At 41.6% G+C, this 26,906-nt stretch overlaps 1 protein-coding gene across 5 annotated transcripts in view; it reads right to left on the reverse strand.

Annotated features, from left to right (window-relative positions):
- Positions 1 to 26,906, reverse strand: part of NPL (N-acetylneuraminate pyruvate lyase) — a 49,036-nt gene that overhangs the window by 8,128 nt on the left and 14,002 nt on the right. For 2 of the 5 annotated variants that reach the window (XM_027083076.1, XM_027083075.1), the window contains exons 4-12: positions 25,772 to 25,859; positions 22,584 to 22,641; positions 16,540 to 16,615; positions 14,797 to 14,889; positions 13,874 to 14,022; positions 13,696 to 13,742; positions 11,066 to 11,150; positions 7,257 to 7,296; positions 1,571 to 4,293 (exon numbers count right to left, since the gene is read on the reverse strand). In XM_027083076.1, coding sequence (XP_026938877.1) covers positions 4,109 to 4,293; positions 7,257 to 7,296; positions 11,066 to 11,150; positions 13,696 to 13,742; positions 13,874 to 14,022; positions 14,797 to 14,889; positions 16,540 to 16,615; positions 22,584 to 22,641; positions 25,772 to 25,859 — 821 coding nt within the window. In that variant the 3' untranslated portion in view covers positions 1,571 to 4,108. Of the gene's footprint in view, positions 1 to 1,570; positions 4,294 to 7,256; positions 7,297 to 7,847; positions 7,875 to 11,065; positions 11,151 to 13,695; positions 13,743 to 13,873; positions 14,023 to 14,796; positions 14,890 to 16,539; positions 16,616 to 22,583; positions 22,642 to 25,771; positions 25,860 to 26,906 lie in introns of those variants that run through there. The other 3 variants (XM_027083078.1, XM_027083074.1, XM_027083077.1) reach the window with 2 other exon arrangements.

Raw genomic sequence — 26,906 nt, forward strand, 5'->3', positions numbered from 1 at the left:
CTTTCTAAATATTTTTCGTTCCATTCCCTCCCCTCCATCCCTGCTGCCACTTCCTTAGTGGCTCCGCCATTGGTTACCTATCACAATAGGCCACCTAACGGTTTACCTGTTCCCAGTCTGTCTTCCAATCTACTCATCACACTGCTTCAAGAGTGTCATTTTTAAAACAAAAAGTCATGTCACATACCTTCCTATCCCATACACACATAAATACTTCAAATCTTTCGATGATGATGACTTTTTTCATCTATGCCTTTGACCTGCTTGTTCCTCTGAAATCACTTAGCAAAAGTCATTCTCTCATTTTGTTTGTTCCAAATAGTGATACATGGATCATTCAAGAACCCACAGATATTTTCCATTCCCCATCCTCTGCTGTTAGAAGCACAGTCAGAAATTCCCAACCTACGAAAAAATCTGAGGGTGGCACTATGATCTGGACTCCAGTAATAATAAATGCAAATTTCAATTCTTGGGTTTCATATCATTTTCGACTTTATTTTGGCACCTATTGAGTTAAAAGGTTTAGCAGCAATGTAATGCTTCTCTCTGTTGTATAAAGAACATACACTGAATGCCTTGGATAGCTATAAAAACTAACAATAACTAACACTTCACTGTGCCTAAGATGTGCCAGACACTATTCTGAGACCTTCTTCATATGTGTAATCCTCATAATAACCCCAGAAGATAGATATTATAATTCTCATGCTATCAATGAGATAAATGAACGGCTGAGAAGTTAAATAACATGTTGTAGGGACTTCCCTGGTGGCGCAGTGGTTAAGAATCCACCTGCCAATGCAGGGAACACGGGTTCGTGCCCTGGTCCAGGAAGATCCCACAGGCTGCGGAGCAACTAAGCCTGTGAGCCACGACTACTGAGCCCGTGTGCCACAACTACTGAGCCTGCGTGCCTAGAGCCCGTGCTCCACAACAAGAGAAGCCAAGGCAATGAGAAGCCCGTGCACCGCAACGAAGAGTAGCCCCCACTCGACACAACTAGAGAAAGCTCCCGAGCAGCAACAAAGCCCCAACTCAGCCCAAAGTAAATGAAATAAAATAAATAAATTTATATTTAAAAACATAACACTGTAGTCACACAGATAGTAAGTGGTGGAGCTGGGACTTGAACCCACACAGCCTGAGGTCAGACATAGAAGCATAAGGCCAACCCTGCCTCCCACAAAACCATGTTATACTGTTTTCCATTTCATACTATATTGAACCCAACTCTCTACTACTCCTTGGACTGAAATCTTATGGATAACACTGGCTAAGAGGTGCTGTTGGACTCAGTAACAAAACCAGTCCCTGAAATCACTTCGACCTTCCAACCATCTCCAATGAACTAATCTCAGATTTCCACTTTGGAAAAGATGCTAAAAATCAGCTTTTAGTACTGTGATAAATAAGATATTTCACATCATTACTGTAGTTTTGACATTAAACGCTAAATTCAAAGATAACAATAAATTCATAATATTCCAAAATTTTACTTTTGTTTAAAGGCATTATTAGCAACCCACTGCTGTATAACATTCATTTGTTTCTTTCTTTTTTAAAAAAAAAAAAAAAAACCTGAAAGTTTTCTAATGGTTTTCCTTCCTCTAGAAGGCCAACACAAACAAATTAGTGTGATGTGACTTGCATTTAGGTGCACTCTGCACAGGCTTCCCAGTGACGTTGCTAAACACCTTTCCCTATTTTCCATTTATACCTTCTTCAAGATGTGTTAAAGTGTTGTTTACTAAGGGACCCTAAACAGAGGGTATCCACTCCTGAGCTTCTGGCACATCCATATGTTCAAACTCATCCAGGTAACCAGGTGGCTAAGGGAACCACTAAAGAAATGAAATACGTTCTGGGCCAACTTGTTGGCCTGAATTCTCCTGACTCCATTTTGAAAGCTGCTAAAACTTTATATGAGCACTATAGTGGCGGTGAAAGTCATGATTCCTGTTCATCATCCAAGACTTTGGGGAAAAAATGGAGAAAAAAGTGATCTGCAGCTACTCATAAACTGTCAGGTATCACCTGTAAAACATATTGGACTGTTATACTCTTGATTCTCTGTGGAAGTCTACTGCTGAAGACAACTTCACTCTGAAATGTCACTGGCAGAAAAATTCAGTAGATTATCCTCAAAAGCAAACTGTAAAAAAACACTAATGACACTGTATGTATTAAATTGTAGAATGGTTTTCTCTTTTGTGCTTCCCTGATTGGTTGCACTGGGTCTTAGTTGCAGCAGGCCAGCTCCTTATTTGTGGCTCACAGGCTCCTTAGTTGCGGCATGCATGTGGGATCCAGTTCCCAGATCAGGGATCGAACCCAGGCCCCCCGCACTGGGAGCATGGAGTCCCAAACGCTGTGCCACCAGAGAAGTCCCTTGTTTCTACGGAGTTGGATGTTAAAATACATAGAGCTAAACTCAGCCCTTGGTCATTTTGTTTAACTAACTTTGTGTTCACAAGATCTCATTAATCATGTTAAAAGCCCTCTAAGCACTAATTTCAGAAGAGCAAAAAAAGAAAAGCAGAGTTCATTGCTTAGTGGATATCCAATATTTATCTTCACTGAAAAATTAATTTGGCTTTAGTATCATTAAGTAGGGATATGACATCCTCAGAACCAAAGACTAACAAAAACCTCACTGTTCTTCTTTCAGGAAATTAACGGCTATAGAGAAAAGTTTCAGTGAGGTAGAATATAAGCTCACATAAGCCACCGTGGTTCAATTTCTAATTCAGACACCTTACTCCTAAAGGTGAGAGAAATATGAGAAAACAGTGTGTTTTATTCCTGGGCAAAAAAGGAGTGAGGAGATATAAAGAGAAGGGTAGCAAAGATAATCAAATCCACTGATCATTTCAAATTCTCATTTTGCAAACACTTTTTTAATTTTTAAAAATTAAAAAATAGAGTAAACTGATATGAATTTCAAATACTTTTCCTCTGCCAATGAGCAGACTAATTAGATAAGAAACAAAATAAAATCTTAGGTAGTTATTAGACTGGATAGTCCAGTTTAAAATCACTAAGGATTGACCATCAGTACACTTTGTTACTGGAAGGCATGTACCAGGGTTTGTTAGAGAGGAGACTGAGCAGCCAGTTATATAGTCCAGAAAAAGAAAAAAGTAAAGAAGGTGTGTAGAGAAAGTTAAAGTTAAATCTTTAGGTCCTCCCTAAATCTCTTATCACTGAAAAGTGACTGTGTGAAAATGTGACTGGGAAATAACAGTAAGTAGCCCCTGGGCTCACGGCAGAAGGGATGCTGGCTTTCATTTCCAATAATTCAGGGCACTGTTGAGGGACACTTTCTTCTCAGTGAGGAAAGGGGAAGTTTGTGGTGCCCAGAGCAGAGAGCTCTTTGAAACTTTGAGAAGTTCTCTATAGCAACAATTAGAGACTTGAATTCATCTTTGGGGAAGGCCTTTCCTTTGTTATGTGAAAACCACCCTAATGGCCCTTTAGTTATAGTAACTGAAGCAAGTCTTCACCTAACCCAATGTTTTGGGGGAAAACTGCGACATCGCAATTAATCCGAAAGCAGATATTCTAGAGTTAGACTGAGCAGCCAAGTGAACTGGTTTGTTAACAGTTGTGCATAGTTGAGTCTCACTGTAATCTGGCATTAAAGTTAGCATGTCTGCCTAAATGCAATAGCTCAGAGTTGTCCTAGATTCCAAATGAATATTTATTAAAGTGAAAGTACATTATGGTGGTTTAAAATTAGAAAACTTTAAAATAGGATTAACAACCAGAAATCAAGATAATGGGAGCTCCCAAAGGCAGATGGAATTAATCAATTACAATTTTCCTCTTGATTCCATATTATCCATTTATGCAAAAACTTTTCCACCAAAATTCTGTGACATATTGAATGACTTAGGGCTCATAACTCCTTTTACAGTTTTTGCCCCTTCATAAATTAAAACTTTTAAAAGATCATAGTAGGTATTTAAATACTTGTTGATTGATGCAAGATTTCATTTGCTAGGAAAGTTTAGTTCAAACTCATCTAAAAAGTTTTTGAGAAATGAATGCAGTATTCAAAGTGGATTATATCTCAACGTACACACCCTGATATGATAGAGAGGCACTAGCTACAAGCTTCCAAGTTTCCATCCTTTAAATCAGTGAAAGAAAGGAAATCTAGGCTTTTCAGTTTAGCTTCTGCATTATCAGTAAACTCCCTAGAGGCTTTCTGTAGTGGAAGCCGGGGTGGGCCCATTGGAATCCCAGAGACAAGAGTCATGATGGCTTTGGTCTGCGACACTCCAAAACCTAGACAGGAAAATATAAATGAGGAAACATGGCTGGCACTGTCCACTTTGCCACAAACACTCGGAAGAAGAGATCATATTCTTACAGTGATTACTATAACAGGATAAAGTGGAACTAAACGATGGGAACATTTCTTGTCAATATGGCAGACTGAGCAGATGTAGGAAATCCCTATTCCTGCTTTAAACATATAGTAATGCTGGAAACTTTTGAACAAATTGACAAACTGTAAAACAAAACAAAGTGAGACTCAAAGTCAACCTCAGAAGCAAGAAGGAGGAACGAGAAGTATCAGGAATAAAGAGATCAGAGTAGTAAGGAGTTGCTGAAGCCAGTGGTCCATGAGGATAATCTGATTCAGGGATACACTGTTGTGGATTGAATGATGTAGGACTTGGTCACTAGGTCACAATTTAGTTCAAACAAATCTAAGAAGTACCTGAGAAATGCACTATTTAAGGTAGTTTATGACTCAATGCTGCTGTTTTAGACTAGGGCAGGAATGCAAGATGAAGCCTTGAGTCTGTACACAGCAAAGAGCTGGAATTAAACTCCCCATATAAAACTGGTAGCCAACCTTCTATGAAAAGAAATAGAAAAAAAAACTGGCCCACTGGTCTGAGAGGCAAGGAAGCATGACTTCTGCCAGGGTGTGGAAGGAAAAAAATCATATAAATGAAATCCCAAGCCTGTGCCATAGATGAATGCTGGATCCGTATTTGCATTCTGTGCTTGGTACAGGAACCATACTAAGAAATATACCTAAAGACTGGTTAGAACTGATGAAACTATAGTGTCCTAGCAGAGGCAAATGTAAAATCATTTGATGGGACAACTCACAACCTAGAGTACGATGGATTCTCCAGAAAACAGCTGTCTCTGAAGATGAAATCAGAGTTAAAAATTACAAAGCACACAAGGAAAAAGAAGCTGCATGAGAGACAGCAAATGCACAACTGACAAATTTTACATCCTGAGAAAAGATGATACAAAATTCTGAAAGAGGCTTCACAGAGATAAACGTAAGAATAGAAGCCATAGGCTAAGAGAAGGGCATATAAATAAAGAACAGGAAGATCTGGAAGAAAAAGCCAAAAAGAAATGCTGGAAATTAAAAATATATAATCAGTAAAACTAAACAGTAGAAAACATAGCTAAAGATAGAATTAGTGATTTTGAAGGTAGATCTAAGGAAGTAATCCAGAATATAGCACAGGAAGATATTTGTTTTCTTAACTGGCTATTGCTCTTGGATCAAAGGTATGAGAAGTAACTTTCTTTTACTAAGGTAATTTGGTTACAGTAACAATTGAGCATTGGGAAGAAAAATACTAGCTTGGCTAAATATATAGAATATACTTTGCTAAATGCAAAATGGCCCTCCTAGGCTTATTATGAATGGTGGAAGACTGAGAGCTACCTTCATGATAAGGCTTTATCATGTTTATTAAGATTAAGTCTCTCTTATATACAATGGAATATTACTCAGCCATAAAAAAATGAAATCTTGCTGTTTGTGACAACACAGATGGACCTAGAGGGTATTATGCTAAGTGAAACAAGTCAGACAGAAAAAGACAAATACTGTATGATTTCACTTATATGTGGAATCTAAAAAACAAAAAAATGAACAAACATAATAAAACAGAAACAGGGTTATACAGTGCTGCATGTCAGTTTTATCTCAAAAAACCTGAAAGAAAAAAAAAAAGTCTTTCTTTGACTAAACCATGAAAATTCCAACCCCCAAGGAAGTCTGAAACGAGCTCTTTAAAGATATGTTCTTTTAGATCATAAAAACTATCTTCAAAAGGCCTCTTTTAAAATGCCAAAAATCTGGCAAAAGAGTAAATCCTTTCAGCTAATACCTTACAGCTATACTTTACAAAACTACTGCAGAATCACTGCTGGTATGCAAAGTGATCTTACATGTACAGGTAAACTTTTAGTTCTTTAAAAAACTATAGAACTAGTAGTAGTTCAAAATCTACTTTAATGCATTTTAGGAACATATGCTAAACCCACGATTTTGTGAGAAGTATTGCTTAGGACAAGGGAATGATATTAGGTAATAATAGTACTGGTGGTACACAAATAGGACAAAAATCATCAAAGTGGAAAAGCAAATGGGAAGCATTGTCTTTGAAGGATAAAGAGTTGGCTGAAAACCCTGTGAGAATGAGGGGCACAGTACATAATAGGTGCTTAGGGCTTGGGAGGGGTTGCCAGGAAGAGGCAGAAAGGCTCTGAAAGGAAGGTAGGAGGTCTGCCAAGAATAAACCTAAAACTTTTCCTGGACTTGACCCAGGTCCTCAGGAAGGGCCAGTCTCTTGCGGAAGTGGAGTGAATAGTGGCATTTATCATTTGTTATGGGATAAGACTTAGGAGACTGTGGAGAGGTTTCTCTACTCAAATTCACTGTATTTCCCTCAAACTTTACATTGTCATATTATTCAAACCTCCATCCATTTAAGCTTACTTGTGTTAATAAACTCTTTTAAAATTGCAGATACTCTTGGGAGAGCTGTCAGTCATTCACAGTTTAGTAAGATCTGTATTCAAACTGCCTTCCTCTAAACACTTAGGCTTACATCAGTTATAGTGTGGTAGTAGAATTTTAATGAGCAGAGGCAAGTAAAGGGAGGGAGTGTTGATAGTGTAGGAGAGAAGGGGTTAAAAAAATGGTGTGTGAGCAGAGTGGGTAGGTGAACAAAGTGCTAAGATGGAGGAGAGAGATTTGTAGAAGGTTGCCAAGACCTTCCAACTAGGTTTACTTCACCATTTTATAGGATTGGCCCTGAAAGTTAGTATTAGGAATAAAACTTTGCTTGTAGCTGATTAAAAGGTGTTCTTGTTGAACCCTCAGAGAAAGTGATGAAAGTCCCTCATCACCTTCTCTGAAACGCTCAGAGAAAGTCTATTTCCTTTACACTCTCCAGTAGGAGACAAAGCGGGAAACTTACCTAGTTTGACCACAAAGTTGATAAATCTCTGAATACAAAACTGGAAAGGAACAAACAAATCTATAGTCAGTAATTACTAAACTGTGATAATTTAAAGAATTTAGAGGTCAAACTGCAGAAACCCCAAACTAAAAAGTCCACACACCTTAGTTTTCTGAGGGTCTGTTGGAGTGGAGAAGAACAGCCAAGTGAGGATGACTGAGATCTACCCAGGATAAGGTAGGATCTTTTCATGTATATAAACTTTTATGAAATGAGCCCATGAAGAAAAGAAGCTCCAATGAAGGAATTGTACAATAGAGAGTTAGGATGGGGAGGGCAACCTTTACCCACCTAGGTTACAGAGGTAAACTTATCAGCTGGTGCAGTTTCCAAACTGGGGTACTCTAACCTCTAGGGTACTTTCCAAGATACCTCAGGGGCACTTGGTCAAGGCTAAGATTTATGGCAATTTCTAGACCCTCAACTTCCGTAAGTGCTATTTCTAAAATTGATCAGAATAAGAAGTTGCACATATTGGAGGTGTAGCTTGTCCTTTTATATTTCCCTTTTCACAGTCCTTCTCCTACATTTGAAAAAATAAAAACATACCTCTTATATCACTGCCTTGGGACACCTCTGGGAACCAAATAAAGGAGCAAATCAAAATGTTGGCATTGGCATCCACAAAGAGAGCTGACAGAGTGAGTCCTTTAATTAATGGATAACAAGTCCTCTAAAGAATCATAGGGTTTTCAATTTTTTCCTTTCAACTTTGCTTTTAATGTTGTGATTCAGGTTGTCAGTTGAAAATCATTAAATGATCAAGAATATGACTCAAAAACTGCTCGAAGAACTGAGTGACATTGCTATACCAAAGTTTCTTCCATTCTTATCTACTAATATATATAAACAGGGTATCACAGCACTTATTTCTATAAAAGCAAAAAACAGAAATAGTATTGATGCTGAACTTTAACTCATCCTAGCATTAAAGAATATTCATCCACAAATTCATGAAGCAATTCTTAAAAAAAAAGATTCCCATTCATCTCATCAAGAGATGCATTTTCAATAACATTTTACTTTTATGCTGTTTTAATCAATTGTATACTAGTAATAAAAAAGTCAATGCAGAATAAAATTTTGGTATCAAGCCTTACAAACAGAAATGCACATGTTCTTTTCTTCCCTAACACACAAAGTATGGCACATTACATTCAGAAGTCTCTACTTTGTTGCTTTTTTTACACTTAATGTATCATGGAGATCTCTCCAGATGTGTGCATATAAAAGTATCTCATCCTTCTAAAGGGCTGTATATAATTCCATTAAATAACTCAAACATAATGTATTTAACCATTTCCTTATGGGTGGATATTTGGGCTGTTTCTATCTTTTGCTAGTATAAACAATGCTATAAGGAATATCTCTGTACATGTGTCATCTCACTTTGTAAATATAACATGGCATTTAAGGCCATGAGAATGATGGACTTCCCTGGTGGCACAGTGGTTAAGAATCTGCCTGTCAATGAAGGGGACACGGGTTCAAGCCCTGGTCCGGGAAGATCCCACATGCCGTGGAGCAACTAAGCCCGTGCACCACAACTACTGAGCCCGTGTGCCACAACTACTGAAGCCCCCGCGCCTAGAGCCCGTGCTCTGCAACAAGAGAAGCCACTGCAGTGAGAAGACCGCGCACTACAATGAAGAGTAGCTCCCGCTCGCCGCCACAACGAAGACCAACACAGCCAAAAATAAAGTCCATGAGAATGAGTAAGTTTAGCCCTAACTTTTTATTTTTCTGTTTCTTCACTTGACTGCAAACTCCTTTAGGGCAGAGACCAGTTTTATTGAAATTATATATTCAGTTCAGCCCACGGTATATTAATAAGTGAGTAAATGAGACCTGCTCACACTTGCTTTCTGTAAGAAAAAACAGAATGTGGTAAACTAAACTGCTTACCAATACTGTTTTGGGTGAGATGATTTATTTGAGTAGGACTAAAAGAAAAAAAAGAAAAAGAGATGGAAATTGAATCAACCAATAAAAGAAACCACTAAGTGGAAAGGTTCCGTATCAGAGCTGTTTCACAGTTTACACCATCCTATGATTTTCACATCATTCAGCTCAGAACAGGTTGAAATTTTCAAATAATTTTTTCTGGGAAATTTAGGAAAAAGAAAATCGTATATGAAAAGAGATGGCAGGGACTTCCCTGGTGGCGCAGTGGTTAATAATCCACCTGCCAATGCAGGGGACACGGACTCAAGCCCTGGTCCGGGAAGATCCCACGTGCCGCAGAGCAACGAAGTCCGTGCACCACAACTACCGAGCCTGCGCTCTAGAGCCCGCAAGCCACAACTACTGAACCCGTATGGCACAGCTACTGAAGCCCGCGTGCCTAGAGCCCGTGCTCCGCAACAAGAGAAGCCCCCACGATGAGAAGCCCGCGCACTGCAACAAAGAGTAGCCCCCGCTTGTCACAACTAGAGAAAGCCCGCGCACAGCAACGAAAACCCAAGGCAGCCAAAGATAAATAAATAAACTAATTAAGAAAAAAGAAAAGAGATGGCAGAGTCCACACAATTCAGACTTCATATCTTAATTTAAACCAAAGTCTTGCCAATGTTTAATCTAGTTGACATAGCTTCCTAAGTCCTTATGCTGTTCCTGCTTTCAGCTTCACCTGGTCTGGGGCTGAATAAAGGTGAATATTAATAAGCTATTTAAACTTTAAGTTAAGTAGGAAGTAGATTTAGGCTTGCTCAGTGTGCAGGGTTAAAGGGTAGGGATGTATTTAATCACTGCTGGCAACTGCTTCCTCCTGTTCTCTTCTTGGTTGGAGCTCAGGTCACTCCCTCAAACCTCCAGGATGCTTTGCGACTTCTGCTCTGTAATTTCTGATAGCCCTGATGGTGGCCTGTCCTGTTCAAAAGATCCCTTATCTAAATTTACTGGGACTGACCACCTGCTCTGATCTTGCTTATGCCTTTCATTCTCACTCATTTTCTTGGGACACTCCTCTCAGTCACTTTTATGATCCTGAAAGTTCCTGGGCCTCTCGGCCTCCAGAAGTTTCTCTGTAGTGCCTACCCTATTTCTTTCCACCTTATTCTGTTTACCTAACGTATACACACTACCAGCTGTGGGGCTGGTTCTACCCTTCGGTGAGGCTCTTCCTTCTCTGGACAGCTAGGCTGTCCTCCCTGTAACATTAACAGCAGCCACCATTTCCCCCAGGGGTCTTCCCTGGAACACTTCAGATCCTGCTGCTTTTCTCTTCCTGTTTCAAAGCCAGTGTCTCCTTTTGGATCATCTATTCAGCTCTTGTTTCCTGCCTGGTGAATGTTTTCAGTTCTCAGCACATTTCCAGGGCAAAGAGGACTGACCTGCTCTGACTTTGGATTAAGTCTCCCCTTTGTAGATCACCAGCCTCATAGCTTCCTTATATACTCTGGTGACTCAGGTGTGAAGTTCTCAAGGGGATGGCATGTGGTCATTTCCCCAAAAATCTATCACCATTATTTCACAGTCATAAAAATACTTTGAATGTAGACTAAAAATAAGATCATTTCTAGGAGGAACAGAAAGGAGTCATTCCTGTGTGGGGCCTGTCCTGATGAGACATGCAGGAAACATGGATAATGGGCACAGGTTTGGTTTTAAACAAGAAAAAGTAAGAAAAAGAAGGAAAATACAGAAAGAAGCAGCTAGGCAATCTTAAGGAGGGCAGGTGTGGTAGGAATGCTGATGAGAGAAAATAAGAATTCTCAAGTGGGAAAGAAAAAAGGCTATGATTTATATGAAGGGAAAAGAAAGCTTACCTGATGGTTCAGGGCCGAGGAGAAGTCCTTCCGTTCAAAAGCCTCCAACATCTGGTTTGTCTTTTTTCCCAGGTAGTTATAGGTACTGGAAAGAAAACAGCACATCTTCAGGATCAGTAACTTAGCGAGAAGGTCCAGCTCCTCAAACCCCTCTAATGCTCAAAAGGGAAAAATCTACCAAGCCTTCCAGAAGTCTATTTTTAGGCCCTAATCTATTAAAGGATCAGGTATCTTCAGTTCTGAGTTTTCCAGCAACACTAAGCAGTGCAGAGGACGCAGAGAACACCAAAAGGAATAAAGAAAAGGGAGAAGAATAGGAAAAGGGTAAAGTTAGAAAAAAAGTGAAAGACAGAGGTGTATTTGGCAAGGAGTGATTGAGGGCAACACCTGGCCCAGGGCGCACACAGAGGTGCAACGCTAGGTAAGAACTGTGGATAAAATGTAGTATCTGAGGGCTTCCCTGGTGGCGCAGTGGTTGAGAGTCTGCCTGCCAGTGCAGGGGACACGGGTTCGAGCCCTGGTCTGGGAAGATCCCACATGCCGCGGAGCAGCTAGACCCGTGAGCCACAACTGCTGAGCGTGCGCGTCTGGAGCTTGTGCTCCGCGACAAGAGAGGCCACGATAGTGAGAGGCCCGCTCGCCGCAACTAGAGAAAGCCCTCACACAGCAACGAAGACCCAACACAGCCAAAAATAAATAAATAAATAAATAAAAATTAAAAAAAAAAAAGTAGTACCTGAGGTGGGTCCCAAAAACCCTATGCTGAGGAACTGGGTGAATGTAGCACCACAGTAAAAGGGGCAAATACTAGCAGATTACCTAAATTCTTTGCCAAGTTATATGTTACCCAGAGACTAGTTTCTAGTAATAATATTAATACGGATAATAATAATACAAGGACCATTTATTGACTGTTGTATTCCGGGTGCCTGACATAAACCATGTCTAATCCTCTCAGAGCCCGGTGAGGTAGGTGTGGTTTCCATTTTGCTGTGAAGAAACTATGTCTCAAAGAAGGGCAACAGAGTTGTCGAGAAGCTTACCATCCCTTCATACTGCTTATTCTATTACATTTCAGAAAAAAATGGAGATGAGAATGTTATTTGATATCATAAAATGTTCTTGCTGACTTAAAAAAGAATCTCTAACTCTACCAATAAAGACAAATATCTTAGACTGATCACTGAGTTCTTAGAGAAACCAGCAAGGCAGAAGGTTCTAGAAATTCAGAACAAAGATGTTTCCCCACTTTCTAATGACTTCTCCTACAGTAACTCAGGATCAGAAAAGAGTTTCATCTTGGTGTACCAGGAACAGAATATTGTGTATAGTGTATTGTGAATAAGTGTAGTCCCTGGAGTCAATACAAGGCATTCTGAGAACGTGAAGTTCACATTATCTTCTCGTAAAAAAGGAGGGAAGAATAAAATATAATCATTGAGATAAGTTACCTGCAGATGTGAAACACCCAAAGTCGCGATATGTGCATGAATGTCTAAGGGGTTTCAGAATACTCTAATTTGAATCCCAGGGGTCTCAGAAGTATTCTCATTTAGAGAGGAATGTGATCATAATTAAGGAGAAGTGAAGTGTAATCAAATGTACTTTGCTTTCAGATTCTGTTGACAGAATAAAAATGCCTAGTATGGGGGCCAGAAAAAAAAAAAAAAAAAAGAATTTCCAAGGTCAGCAGATCCAGGCATTCAGGTTTCCTTGGAGGAAATGGCCTGTAGTGATGATGGATGTTGCAGGCATCCTGGCTCAGTGAACAAACCATTACCATTACCTCCAACCCAACTACTCTTCATCAAAGCCATGCTCACCGAGATATGCTATGAGTATTACTTTGCTTCCCCTGTACTTTTCCCACAGGGAGGAAATACACTTTCAGTTAATGTAAATAGTTCAGTCAATCTGCTTGCAGGCACATTGCTACTGAACTAGGTTAACATGTGCAGTGGACATGCCAAATTGAACGTCCCTAGGCCTTCTGCTGAGTAGACATCAGGCCACTGATTCTACCTTCCTAGCTGCAGCTGACTGGACCTTACATGGACACCTGACTTGGCAGTGCTATCCAGTGATATCCTGAGATGCCCCATTTGGGCCCCATGACTGGCCACATGCATGCTGAAGCAGAGAAAGCCCATCTGGAGAGAAAGGCAAATAAAGGGATGTCCAAAGGACCACAGGGGGAGAACGGTCTGCCTTGGCTGTTGAGAGCTTGGCAGTTTTAGGTTCTCATCTTCTCTGAGACCTCACTGCACTTCCTCCCCTTGGGTTTTATGAAATTTCCCAGTATTTTATAATAACTTACCTTCTTTCACATAAGCTGGTTTGAATGGCTTTCTGTTATTTGTAACCAAATAATTTCTGATAAAGAAGTTCTGTGCATGCTCTCAGCTTCTGTGCCTCACCCCTAACTGCAACAGATGCTTCTTATAAGAGTGACTGAGTCGCTAACAAAGTGCTAAGCCCTAGTTCATTCCTTTTCACTAAGAGAATGTGGCAAAGAAAGGCAATTGCTATTAGAAAAGGTGTACTTGCAAGAAATACAACTGCGCAGGTGATGACTGCCTCTGTGGGGGATTTTACACTAATAAGCATTGGGAAAAATGAGTCCTGCTTACCTGCCCACTGCTCCAGTTGCTCCCATCACCAGAGCACTCAACAGTTGCTGATCAGAAACAGACAGAGAGTATTAACTTTCATGAAAAAGAGAAGAGAAAAGATGCTACTATATAAGCGGCTACATCAAGTGTTGCAGAGGGAAACAAACCTGCTGGGATATGCCAGGGGGAAACTTACCTCATCCACCCCAAAAAGGAAAGCAAACTGTTGCTGGCGATTCTGATCAACACATTGCCCGAAGTCTAAGAGATCTGTGTCACTGAATTTCAGCCCTTGGAAGGTGGGGATCTTATCCTGAATTCCATCCAACAACTCCTCAGCACGAACTGTTCAAAACAATAAATGTCTCATTCACTGGTACACCCCCAGAAAATAACAGAGAACATCTCATCTAGCGCCACACATCCGCACTGAGCTGCCAGGGGCTGCTCTCAGCTGCAACTGGCTGCAGATTGAACATATTGAACATAATCACTTGCCCTTGCCTCCTAGTTCCTCTGTACTTATCAAATTGTAACCCTAAATCTTCTGTTCCTTGAAGACAATAGATGGATATTTATAAAGCACAACTTCTATTTTTTCTTCTAAGGAAGTTAGAAAGGAATGGCATTTTAAAAACAACCTAATAAATTTCATCTAACTGTAACAATCTTCTTGCTGGAGAAGTATGATAATGATAAAAGAAAACCTAAAAGAAAAGTGAGAAGAGATCGCAGTACCTTCCTGTGTGCCAGGTGCTGAGAACACAGTAGGGTACAAAGTAGACCCAATCCCTGTCTCAGTGGGGCTTACAGGCTATGTCTTCCCACATAAGACGGAGAGGTGTGTGTGACAGACACAAGTTGTCTGCTACAAGTACGTAGGGGTCAACTCGTCTTTCATACTTAAAAATCTTCCATTATAAGGTGGTGTCAATGATTGATAAGGGCTGACTTATTTTTGATAAGAGTGACTTATTTTGGAGCTGTTAGAACCATCTAGTCAACAGTCTTATGCTTTCGTGACACAGGGTGAGGTGGGGTGGAGCCGGGGTTTCTTAGTGAAATGGGGTACGATGTGAGAGGTGAAGGTGAAGAAACATGAAAAGAAGCAGTACTTACTCTTTACCCCTGTCAAAGCAGGAATGTGATAGTAGTAAAACGGCAGTGCAGGGGCAGCAGCGGCCACCTCCTTTAGGAAATTAATCAGGACATCTGAAAGAACAGCAGGAAAAGTCATGGTGTGAACAAGTGTAAAACACTGGCTTTCGCCAGTAAAAACTGAACTTTGGGACTTCCCTGTCAGTCCAGTGGTTAAGACTCCACGCTTCCAACGTAGGGGGCATGGGTTTGATCCCTGGTCGGGGAACTAAGATCCCACAGGCCGCGCAGCCAAAAAAAAAAAAAAAAAACAAAGAACCGTCTAATGAAATGCAACCATCCTTTTTGGAAGCCAAAAATTCTTGACACTCTTACCATCTCTGAGACTGCTACTGCAATGTCTTTGCAATTCACTTTATTCAAAGTTTTATTTTCCTCTCTGTAGAAAGGCCAAAATAAGAGGATCAGTTTCCTACCATACTAAAGAGCTATTAAAAAACTGGTGCAAATCTTCCCACATATTAAGAGAAGCTCATGAAATACTCTTACAAAAATCAGAAGCCCATCAGGCAGGATCCTTTTCCTCTTACCCAAAAGGGTAAGTGTGGTCAGTGAACAGCAAAGACTTTGCATTAAGATCAGAATAAAGTTGTAACCGTAAATTCTACAACAAAAAGATAAACAACATCTGCTCAAAATGGGAAGTCATAAAAGTAGTGGCACATCTCAACCAGAGTTTGGTACCTTTCCCTTTTGGAGAGAAATTCAGATATATCGGAAGACAGTTCACTCTGGTTTACTGAGGAATTGGGATTTTCTACATCATCCAATTTGAGCTTCAGCAGCAACATTACTACAGATGATAAATAAATCCAGCAGAATTGCTTACATCTGGATGCCACTGAATAGTGGGAGAGAAGCTTATGAACACATTTGAATACTGTGATAATAAATATTTTGACAAAATTATTGTGTATTGTTATTTTTCATTTGTCTTACGCAAAATGTTTTAAAACCATCTGGAAAAAACTTTAAAAATGTTCATTCTAAATTTCCCAAATAGCAGTATTTAAATTACTTACCAATATTAACGACTATTTTACTGATAACAGGTAATATTTCATGACAATTTTGACCTGTTATACATTTAGCTATGGATTTGTTTAATCGTGCATGCGAATAACATTTTGTCTGTTTTTAATCCTTTTAAAATTTGTCCTGCATTTTTGCTAATCAAAAGGATTAAAAAGACTCAGTATACCTGGAAACCACAAATAGTTTCCATAGAGAAAACAATAATTAGATATTTTGGAAGACAATGGATATTTCTGTGAAACCTCTTTTGAAATTCATCACTTACTCAAATTTGAATAGTACATGTAGTCTCAAAATGCCCATTACTTATATTCCTCTTTTGTTGAGAACAATGGTCTCATGCTTTGCCATGTGACTCTGACACTCTATGCAACGATTGGCCAAAAGTGGACACCTGACCCAAACACAGGCAGCTGTAGGTTGACCCAGGGCTTGGTGGATGACCTACTCAGATTACTTGACAAAAGAGCTGAAGTCCTTTAATGGAGTCTTTTCTTCTCTTTTATGGGTCCAGGGAGGCTGAATATTCCGGAGAACTACTGTACCATTGCAACTTCATGCCTCCAGTCCATAATACTTTACTTTCATGAGTTAAATACAACCATTTGGAATGAAGGCATAAAGAAGCGGACCATGTACAGCACTGTGCGTTTTGACCTATCTACCTACCTTTGTTCCATGGCTTGAGAAAGAAAGGTGCAATGACAGCGATGCCATCGGCTCCTATTTTTGCTGCATGTTGGGCCTTTAAAAGAAGAAAGAAAACCATTGGTCACAATTCTGATGTGTGTGAATGTGGGGTCTTCTCCACCTCAAAAGGCAATTCTCAAACACCAGCTGGGTTTCCTACAATTCAACTCAACTCTGACACTATCTATCTGGAGATACAGGTCAAGGGCTCAGTCCTACAAGACTAGCTCCCTACCCCCATTTCAAATGCCAGGTTATCACCTGTGCTCCTGACCTATGGGCTATAAATTAGAGGTTCCAACAACCCCCTCCTTCGGTCAATTAATTTGTTGGGGAGGCTCACAGAACTCAGGGAAACATTTTACTTACGAGATCACTGGCTTTTTATAAAAGGATATGACTCAGGAACAGCCAGATAGAAGAGATGCATAGGGCAAGGCATGGGGAAAGGGCACAACACTTCCATGTCTTCTCTCAGTGCGAGTGCACCACCCTCCCCAAATCTCCACAAGTTCACAAAACTGGAAGCTCTCTGAAATCTGTCCTTTGGCATTTTCATGGAGGCTTTACTACGTAGGCATGATTGATTATATCATTGGCCATTGGGGATTGGTTCAAATAGGGTTGATCATATCAACTCTAACTGAAAGTTCCAACCCCTAATTTTCATGCCTGGTACTCTTGGCAACCAGCCCCCATCCTTAGGTACTTTCTAAAAGTCACCGCATTAACATAACAAGAGACACCTTTATTGTTCTTATCTCCAGGAATTCGAGGGTTTTGGAGCTCTGTGCCAGAAATGGGACAAAGACCAAATACCTATTTCTTGTTATAGATCACAATTTCACAACCATCCTGGAGTAAACGATTTGTTATATTCACCTACAGCTTAGATACTAGAGGTTAACAACAAACTCTTCAAATTTGCCAACCGATGTACCCCTAGAGAGTGGAAAATTACCACATTTAATGATAAATGTCATTACCAGGAAAATCCCAGGTGTTGCAAAGTAGAGACCCCTGGTGGAGGTGAGCTGTGTATTTAATCTTATTCTTCTGCAGACTTTGTCAGTACAAAAGAAACTTGCTAAGGAGACATGAGCAGTTCATTTTTTTTTTTTGCGGTACGCAGACCTCTCACTGTTGTGGCCTCTCCCGTTGCGGAGCACAGGCTCTGGACGTGCAGGCTCAGTGGCCATGGCTCACGGGCCCAGCCGCTCCGCGGCATGTGGGATCTTCCCGGACCGGGGCATGAACCTGCGTCCCCTGCATCGGCAGGCGGACTCTCAACCACTGTGCCACCCGGGAAGCCTGAGCAGTTCATTTTGATAAACTATAACTGTTAATTATAGAGAAACTTGCAGATGTCATTTCTCTTCTAGTGTTCAGCCCACTGGATGATACTGTCTTTCCTCTCCAAAGATATGAGTCATATTTTAAAATTTATCTTACAGATTGGAAATGCAGTTGAGAAAGGCTGAGAAGAAAAAGATTATACATATCACAGAAGATACATTGCACTACTCTTCTGATATTTACTCACATTCCTTCAGAAAAAAATGAACATTTCCTCCCACTGGGCCCTCATAATATTTTTTATCTATTTCAAGTAGAGTACTTAAACCTAACACATTGTGAGGTAGTTGTGTATCTTACTGGTCTCCAACTAGAGTGAATTCCCTGAGGGCAGAGGTCAGATCTTATTGACTCGTGTGTTCAGGTCAGTCATGGTGCTGAGCACATAGCAGGACTCAGTAGATGTTGTTGATTGCTTTGAAACATGCCCCACTACCTAAAAGGGAAAAACGGCTTTCCTCTGAGACTTAAGCTAGTGATATCTGTATCTAATAGATGTGATTAACTTTCTGCAGAAGTAAAGTAGGAGAGTCAAAAAGAGATTGGGATATAGTCCAAAGAACAATCAAGACCCTGGATAGGATTTTATTGACACAGGATTGGAATTGATATATTTGAATCATTTATTTAGCACCTTGTTTAGGACAAGAGCAGTAGGGTAACCTTAGCTGAAAGGAAGGAAAAGAAACCACTTCAGAGACAGTCGATGTCAGTGCCCATTCAACCATCATCCAATGGAGAGTTATGTCTAAGCAGATGCCAATATTACTGTCTCCTTGGCAAGATTATCCCACAGCAGGGGATTATCTCTATACTAAGATTATCTTTATACTATTATAGTGTTGAACCCCATGGTTGACACTGTCTGTCATGTCATACGTGACAATATTTTAAAACTCACATGATGCATAGAAGAAAGCAATTGAAAAGAGAAGGGGAAAAAAAATTTCCTCCTTTACACTACCATAGTTGAAAGAGCTACTGTTAAGCAGAACAAACCAAGTGTAAAAAGGATAAATCAAGTTTCCAAGTTCTGATTCTAGGCTAACTAAGCAATCACCTAGTAACGTCTTCCCTAGTGGCTTGCCTAAGAGCGTTGAATTGCGGTTTTGCAAGTATACAGTATACATTCCATTTCTAAATTCAATTCATAGGAAACAGAATCAAACAAAACCCACAAGCAGATGTTGGGGTTAGATCAAGTCATTGCGCTCTTTGGAATTAGAGTATCTAAATTCTGAGGACATGGTTATGTGGACAAAGAATGTCCCTGCCATTTCAGTAAACAGAGGATGCTTCGGCCAAACAGCCATCAGCCACTGCGGGCACCAGGTCGGTGCGACCTAAGGGGAACTCAGGATGGAGAAAAACATGCATGTCAAAGGAATGGTTTCAATAAGCCCAATCTCTTGCACCTTACCATACAAGAAAACACTAAAATCATTAACTTGAGATGCGCGTTTTTATGATTAGCAATAATCTTTTGATGTTCAACTATATATATATATATTTTCCAGCCAAAAACTCCTATACATCCAGGCTCCTCCCTTACCTCTTTGGAACAGTCCCTCAGAGCTTGCTGAGTGGCTGTATCCCAGGCTTAAGTCCTCAGTAAGTCTGCTGAATAAAACATAATTCTCAACTTTTAGGTTGTACATTTTTTTTCAGTCGACAGTCCAAGCTACAACATCTTTGTGCTTTCTTTTCTTACTTGATTCACAAAGACCTCAAAACTACCACATAGTTTACTTTTCTGCTAGCAACTTTAACTCCTTCCTCCCTCGCCACAATATTACTCCACCTAACCTGCTCATCTCTAACCCCAGAGCAATCCAGTCTTTGTGTTCTTGTTCCTATGTTCTGGTTGAAAAGTGTACCTAGAAGAAAATCTCCACACCTGTGTGGAGTGGTGGTATGACAAATTTATGACTTACAACTTTGGTTGGTTTTTAGCACCACTGGGGCAATCCTTTTAAAAAAATTAATTACTTTTAAATTTATTTTTCAAAATTGTGACCAAGGAAAACACAACATTGGGAGTTCCCTGGTGGCCTAGTGGTTAGGATTCCGGGCTTTCACTGCCGTGGCCTGGGTTCAGTCCCTGGTCAGGGAACTGAGATCCCGCAAGCCACGCGGTGCGGCCAAAAAATAAAAATTAAAAAAAATTCACCATCTTAGCCATTTTTAAGTGTACAGTTCACTGCTGTTAAGTATATTCACCTTGTTGTGAAACAGAACTCTAGAACTTTTTCATCTTGCAGATCTGAAAGTTTTGGAAGGAGCTGTCGGCAGGAACTCCATTTTATACTTTAGGGCTCCATCCTGTTAAACTGTGACTGTGCTGACCCTGCTGACTTAAAAAAAAAAAAAAAAGAAGCAGCTCTCTGTTTAGAAAGGCATCCTGCGGAACTGTGCACAAGTGTGCCTTTACTGATAACAAGTGAAACACACTTGATGAGTCAATAAATTGTAACAGGAAAAAAAAAAAGAATACGTACCTTCCAGTCACAACTCTTCACAAAAAACTTTTGGAAACTAAGTGTGCTTCTGTTTTCCTTTAAAAACTCCTGCTTTTTGTTTCCCAGAGGGGACACTGTTCTGTGGTTGCTGGAATCTGTGCTCCCTGAATTGTAATTCTAAGACTCCAAATAACCATAAATTTGTTTTCTATGTCTGTGAGTCTGTTTCTGCTTTGTAAATAAGTTCATTTGTATCATTTTTTTAGATTCCACATATAAGTGATGTCATATGGTATTTGTCTTTCTCTGCCTGACTTACTTCACTTAGTATGATATTCTCTAGGTCCATCCATGCTGAATTAACTGATTCACACTACTTTATATAAAATAAACAATAAAGACTTACTATATAGCACAGAGAACTATATTCAATATCTTGTAATAACCTATAATGGAAAAGAATCTGAAAACGAATATATATATATATATATATATATATCTGATCCTGCAAAAGAGAAAACACTGTTGCATCATTTGAAGTTTATAGTAACACGAAGGGCTGCACTATTGTGGTTTATGCTGGTTTTAATAGTTAGCTAATATCTAATCTCAATCTCGGTGACTTCCCTGGCGGCGCGGTGGTTAAGAATCCGCCTGCCAATGCAGGGGACACGGGTTTGATCCATTGTCTGGGAAGATCCCACACACCGTGGAGCAGCTAAGCCCATGTGCCACAACTCCTGAGCCTGCGCTCTAGAGTCCACAAGCACAACTACTGAAGCCTGCGTGCCTAGAGCCCGTGCTCCGCAACAAGAGAAGCCACCGCAATAAGAAGCCCGCACACCGCAACGAAGAGTAGCCCCCGCTCGCCACAACTAGAGAAAAGCCCACGAAGCAACGAAGTCCCAACGCAGCCAAAAAAAAAAAAAAATCTCAATCTCAGAACTACTAAATTCTACAGTGGTCTACTAAAAATTAATCTAATCAGGGATTTTAAAAAATGTCCAGGGGACTTCCCTGGTGGCGCAGTGGTTGAGAGTCCGCCTGCCAATGCAGGGGATGTGGGTTCGTGCCCCGGTCCGGGAGGATCCCACATGCCGCGGAGTGGCTGGGCCCATGAGCCGTGGCAGCTGAGCCTGCGCGTCCGGAGCCTGTGCTGCACAACGGGAGAGGCCACAGCAGTGAGAGGCCCGCGTACCACAAAAAAAAAAAAAAAAGTCCAGGGAATAAAATTTAAGGTTCAACCAAGCAACAGAATTTTGAAGGCAATAACTGCTTAATCTATATATCTGTATCTATATATATATAAATATAAAACTGAATCACTGCTGTACACCAGAAACTAACACAACACTGTACATCAACTATACGTCAACTTTTAAAAAAGGACCCCTAATAAATGCATTTCTTTGTTTTACAGCCTGCTTCTTTTTCGCAGACGACAAACTCTATACCCCTTAAACAACTCTTCTTTCCCCCTCCCCCTAGTCCCTAGCGGGACTCACTCTAATTCTGTTTTTATGAATTTGACTACTTTAGATACCTCATAGTATAAGAAGAATAATATAGTATTTGTCTTTTAGTGGCTGGCTTACTTCACTTAACATAATGTTCTCAAGGAGGTTCACCCCTATTGTAGCATGTGACAAGACGGATTTCCTTCCTTTTTAAGGCTGAATAACATTCCATCGTATGTATATACCACCTTTTCTTTATCCATTCATCTGTCCATGGGCATTTGGGTTGCTTCGACCTCATGAACAGTGCTGCTATAAACATGGGTGGGGACAGTCTTTTTCTGTTTAAGTTTTCTCTTTCATTCTCCAGGCAGCAATTCTCAGTTTTTACCACTTCTCATTTCTGAACCCCATTTCCATCTCCTTTATGCCCAGCAGATGGCCTTGCCTTTTACTTCCTAGAGAAAACTTAGGTTGGCTCAAGTTCTGTTCCTTACCTGCAAACTAGGTAGCTCCACAGCCATCCTTACTTTGCCCAAAAGAAGAGGTGCCTCTGTCTCCTACTAAATGCTCTGCTACAGCAGTTATCACCTTGGGCTACTCTCTTTGTGGCTCTGTGTTGGCTTCCCTGCAGTCCTACACCTTATACTCTCCAGCATCCAATATTTAGCAAAAATGATATTGATTTTAACTCAAGCATAAAGATGGAGGCCCCTCAAGTGGTCTCTCCCAGATGGACCCACATACATACCAGTTCTTGTGACTCCTTCAAGCTCAGTGCTCCCACGTGAATTACTATCTGATCCAACCTGCGAAAGAGAAAACACTGTTGCATCACTTGAAGTTTATAGTAACACGGAAGAGCTGTGCTACCTTGGTTTGTGCTGGTTTTAGCAATTAGCTAATATCTGACTAATTTCAATCCCAAGACTACTGAATTCTACAGTGGTATACTTAAAATTAATCTAACCAGGGATTTTTAAAAAATGTCCAGGGAATAAAATTTAAGGTTCAACTAAGCAATAAGATTTTTTTTAACATCTTTATTGGAGTATAATTGCTTTACAATGTTGTGTTAGTTTCTGCTGTATATAAGCAACAGGATTTTGAAAGCAATAACTGATTAATCAATCAGTAGTCAAGTACCTTATTTTGACTATGCATTGTTAGAGATGCTGCATTTGATGGTGACAATGTGCATGAAAATAGGTGTAAAGCTGAGATATTTTTGGTTGGAGATAAAAATAAAGAGGTTCCTCAAAGAGTACAACCAGGAACCAGCCATACGAGAAAGGAATTCACTGTGAAAAGTTTTTTCCTATCTTGTGTGTCCTCAGAATTTGGCCACGAGTGAGGTTTTCTCTGAGACCTCAGTGTTCATCTTTGGAGGTGCTCCACGGGGCCCCGTGGGAAGAGGCCACACTTAGACTGGTCTTCCGAGGGTAGGAACAATAAAACTCAGCTGTGAAGGCAGTCATGCTGGCGAGTCTTCCAGGGACTCTGAGTGACACACATGCTGCCCTCATGGGATGGAGACACCACACCCCCGTTAAGGCCCAAGCATTGAGTCCTCCTGTGATTCTTGACTTGTTCTGTCTTCGGTAAAATGGGACCTAGCTGGGAAGTGCTATGATCAGGTCTGCATCTGTTAAGGATAACAGAAGACTTCTGAGAGGAGAAAAGGTGGCTGGCTGGTCTGCTTTCCCCTCACCAGCAGCTTTATTGCATGACCTCCTTAAACCTTTCACTACCCCTGTCTCCTGGCTTAGGTTAAAACAGTCATGCATTCCCTCCCCCTCTCCACCCAGCTGCTGGGTCTGTGGCTGTAGCACAAACTTGTGATTTCCCAATTCAGGAGGACGAGGGTCCCGAAAGCCTCTGGTCCCCATGACTTACTTCCCTTTCCTAGTCACTGCAGCGGCTGCTCCAAATCTTGACTTTTCTCCTCAAGCTCTAAATTCCACCCAAACCCTTGTTCTTGGCAGATGTCCTCGCTTCCAAGACACCAAAGATAAAGATTCTTCCACACACAGACTCCCTCCCTTCTCCTCCTCACCTCTGCGCTTAGCTGTGTTACCTTCTATGCGTTCCTCCCAGCTTCTTAGCTGTCTCCTAAAGCTACTCTGCTTACATTTGGGTTTATTTCAAGCCCCCGTGGAGACCTGCCATCAAAGGCATCAGTTCTCCACTCCCTTTAACCTCTTCTCCAATGGCACTGTCCTTTCAGCGCGGAAACGTGCTCATTACTTCCCTGCTTTAAGAGAAAAAAAACTACCCTTCTTTTAATCTTGCTTCCTTCACTCTAATCCATGATTCCTTCTCTCCTTCTCCTCAGCAGCAAATTTTTTGGGGTGAGGATAAGCTACCCTCACTGGTTCCCCTGCCATGTGTCTGCGGCATTCTAACCTCAGGGCAGCTGCTTCCGTGACAATGACCCAACTGGCTCTGCTCTCTCTGAGGTTAGCTGGTCATTTCCTACTTTCTCAATCCTACTGACTCTCACAGCATCTAATAATGATTATAACAAATGTTATAACGAACACAGCATCCACTGCAAATAGTTACAGTGAATTCTTACATAATACTTAGTACTATATGTGTAGACTGCTTGAATCCTCACCAGCGCCTCATAGGATAGGTACTATTAGTATTCCTGTTTCACAGACAAAGCACAGGGCATTTAAGAGCTGCCTGAGTTCACAGAGCTACTTAGAGGCACACTCAGGACCCAACTCAGGCAGTCCGGCTCTGCAGGCCCTGCTCTTAATCTCCACACTCCCCCGACGCTCTCTGAAGCACACTTCCTTCCTTCCAGCAGACAGGATCTGCTCTTCACCTCCCTCTGACCCTTCTGAGGGTTTTCTGTCTGCGCCCACTTCCCTATCCCTCCCGGTTCTGGTGCTTTTCTTGATGTTTACCCTTAGCCTTCTTCTTTCCTCACTCTGCCTGTGGTCTTTAAATGTTTGAGGCCCAGGATCTGACTGAAAATTAGCTGAAAACTGAAGATCACTAGAAGGTGCCTATGTGGACACGCAGTCACATTTGGCGTATAATTTCAGAGTATCCAAGTTGCTCTAAAGCCATTTAAGGGTCCCCAAAGTGGGCAGGGGCTTTGCACTGACCACCTCTGCTCCAGGCTCACTTGAGACTTACCTCCAATCTTTGCCTCCACCTAAGACACCGTCAATCACCCTTCTCTGATCCCTGTTTACACTATTTATCGGAAGGATCAGTGTTAGTTTTCATGGTCTGACATCTCCACTGGACGGTAAGCAACCTGAGGGCAGAGATCCCGTTTTATATCTCCAGCGCCAGCACAGTGCATAACACACGATGCATAACAGTGCAGAACAGACCACAAATCAAGCTTGGTTAATTGCCGTGCTTACTGAATTGATGCTGTCCTATTCGTTTCACCGTGGCACAGACTGAGTGTTATAGCCAAATTCATTAACTCGCTGAAGTTTAGAGGACGCAGAAAGCTCCCTAAGCCTACAAGAGGAAGCACCACAAAAAGCATGCTGAGTCACATGCAGAGAGAACTGTAAGGAAGCAACAGGCTGATAGAACCACCAGGACCCACCCTGAGATGGGAAGGAGTATGAGCTGCTCAGCGGAAGGGCTAGGAGCTCAGCAGCCAGTCGCCAGGGCCCTGCTCCACACCCCCTCAGGCCAAGGACAGGGAACCAGAGGGACTGGCCTGGTAGATAAAACAAGAGGCTGTTCCCAGTTTCCCGATGGGATCTCTGAGAGCCGGGTGTGTCTGGCTGCCCTTCCACACGGAAGGGAAGGGCCCTCCTCTGCCTCAGCTCCTCTTTCCACAAGCTGACCTCAGGCCTGATTTGTGGTCGGAGAGCAGGGAGGCTGTGTCACCTGGGGTATAGCTGTGTCTACGCAGCTCTCGCAGATGCATGTGTTTATCATGATGGAGCCACTCACTTGTTCCTCCCTTCTGTCACCCACTCCTCCGCGACCCGGCAGCGCTCTGAGATGCTCAGGGACAGGCCTTCTCCTGTCGTGCCATTCACTGTTCCAAACAGAGAGTCAGTCAGCGGGACCAACCGATACCTTTCGCGCTTCCAGCACCAACGCTGGCAGTGCGGGGGCAGAAATCCCTGCTCGAGAGGAAGGGACATGGAGAAACACCAGAGGACAGAAGCTGGGTGGGTGGGGTGATGCCATGTTTCCATTTCCACCTCAGACTCAGCCTTTTTTTCCACCCTCACCTTGTCAAAAGGAGTGGGAAGGTTAAGTATGACTTGTAATTTACAAATCTCATTGTTTTCAGGGACAGAGAGTATTTTAAATGGAGACAGAGGTAACTGCCCATGTCTCAGGCAAATCTCTGAGCACGCCAGGCAGTTCTATATTTGGGCTTGAATGGCAGGAAAACCAATACCGTTCAGTACTGGGATGTCAAGGTGGTCATAGGTGGCAGTTACTTATGAAGACAATGGTGTGTACTACAGATCTAAAACGACCTCTGTCTATAGACCTGGGTCCCTGGACTCTTTAATCAATAGAAATTGGTAAGAGGCCAGATGAGAATTCAGGCAAGGCCTTACTGAGGTTCCTGCTGCAGCATGAGGGAGGGAGAACAAGAAAGAGGTGTCCTTGCTCACTCCCCAAGGTGGCGAGCTGGTTCCTTAAAAGGGGTAACAACAGGGGCGGGCCTGTGGGTTGGGCAGGAGGCGTAGCTTAGGTGTTCTACCCACCCCCTCGGTGCTGCTGGGTGCAGGGATAACGCGCGGTACCCGGCATGCTCGCAGTACCTTAGAAGTGGCAGCTGGCTTGTGGCCTTTTTGAATCTTATTGTTCATAATTGCCCCCACTGCTCATGTGTGTAGTGATTTTTACTCCCTAATAGTTTCTTTGTAGTCTGTTGCTCGCAGAGACGTTTGTCCCGGTGTAAGCACTCCAGTAAAGGGTCCCAGGTCCCAGCCTATCTCAGGTGCACTACCAAATTATATAATCTCTTGATCATCTTTTAGGTCTAAAATTGATGAGACTAAAAGTCCACAAATTTTACATGGCTTAGCCAGGCTCAACCATAACCTGTGACACAATAACACTG

The sequence above is a fragment of the Aethalodelphis obliquidens genome, unplaced genomic scaffold, assembly GCF_003676395.1.
Source record: "Aethalodelphis obliquidens isolate GAN/ISIS:26980383/991018 unplaced genomic scaffold, ASM367639v1 scaffold48, whole genome shotgun sequence".
NCBI classification, from domain to species: Eukaryota; Metazoa; Chordata; class Mammalia; order Artiodactyla; family Delphinidae; genus Aethalodelphis; species Aethalodelphis obliquidens.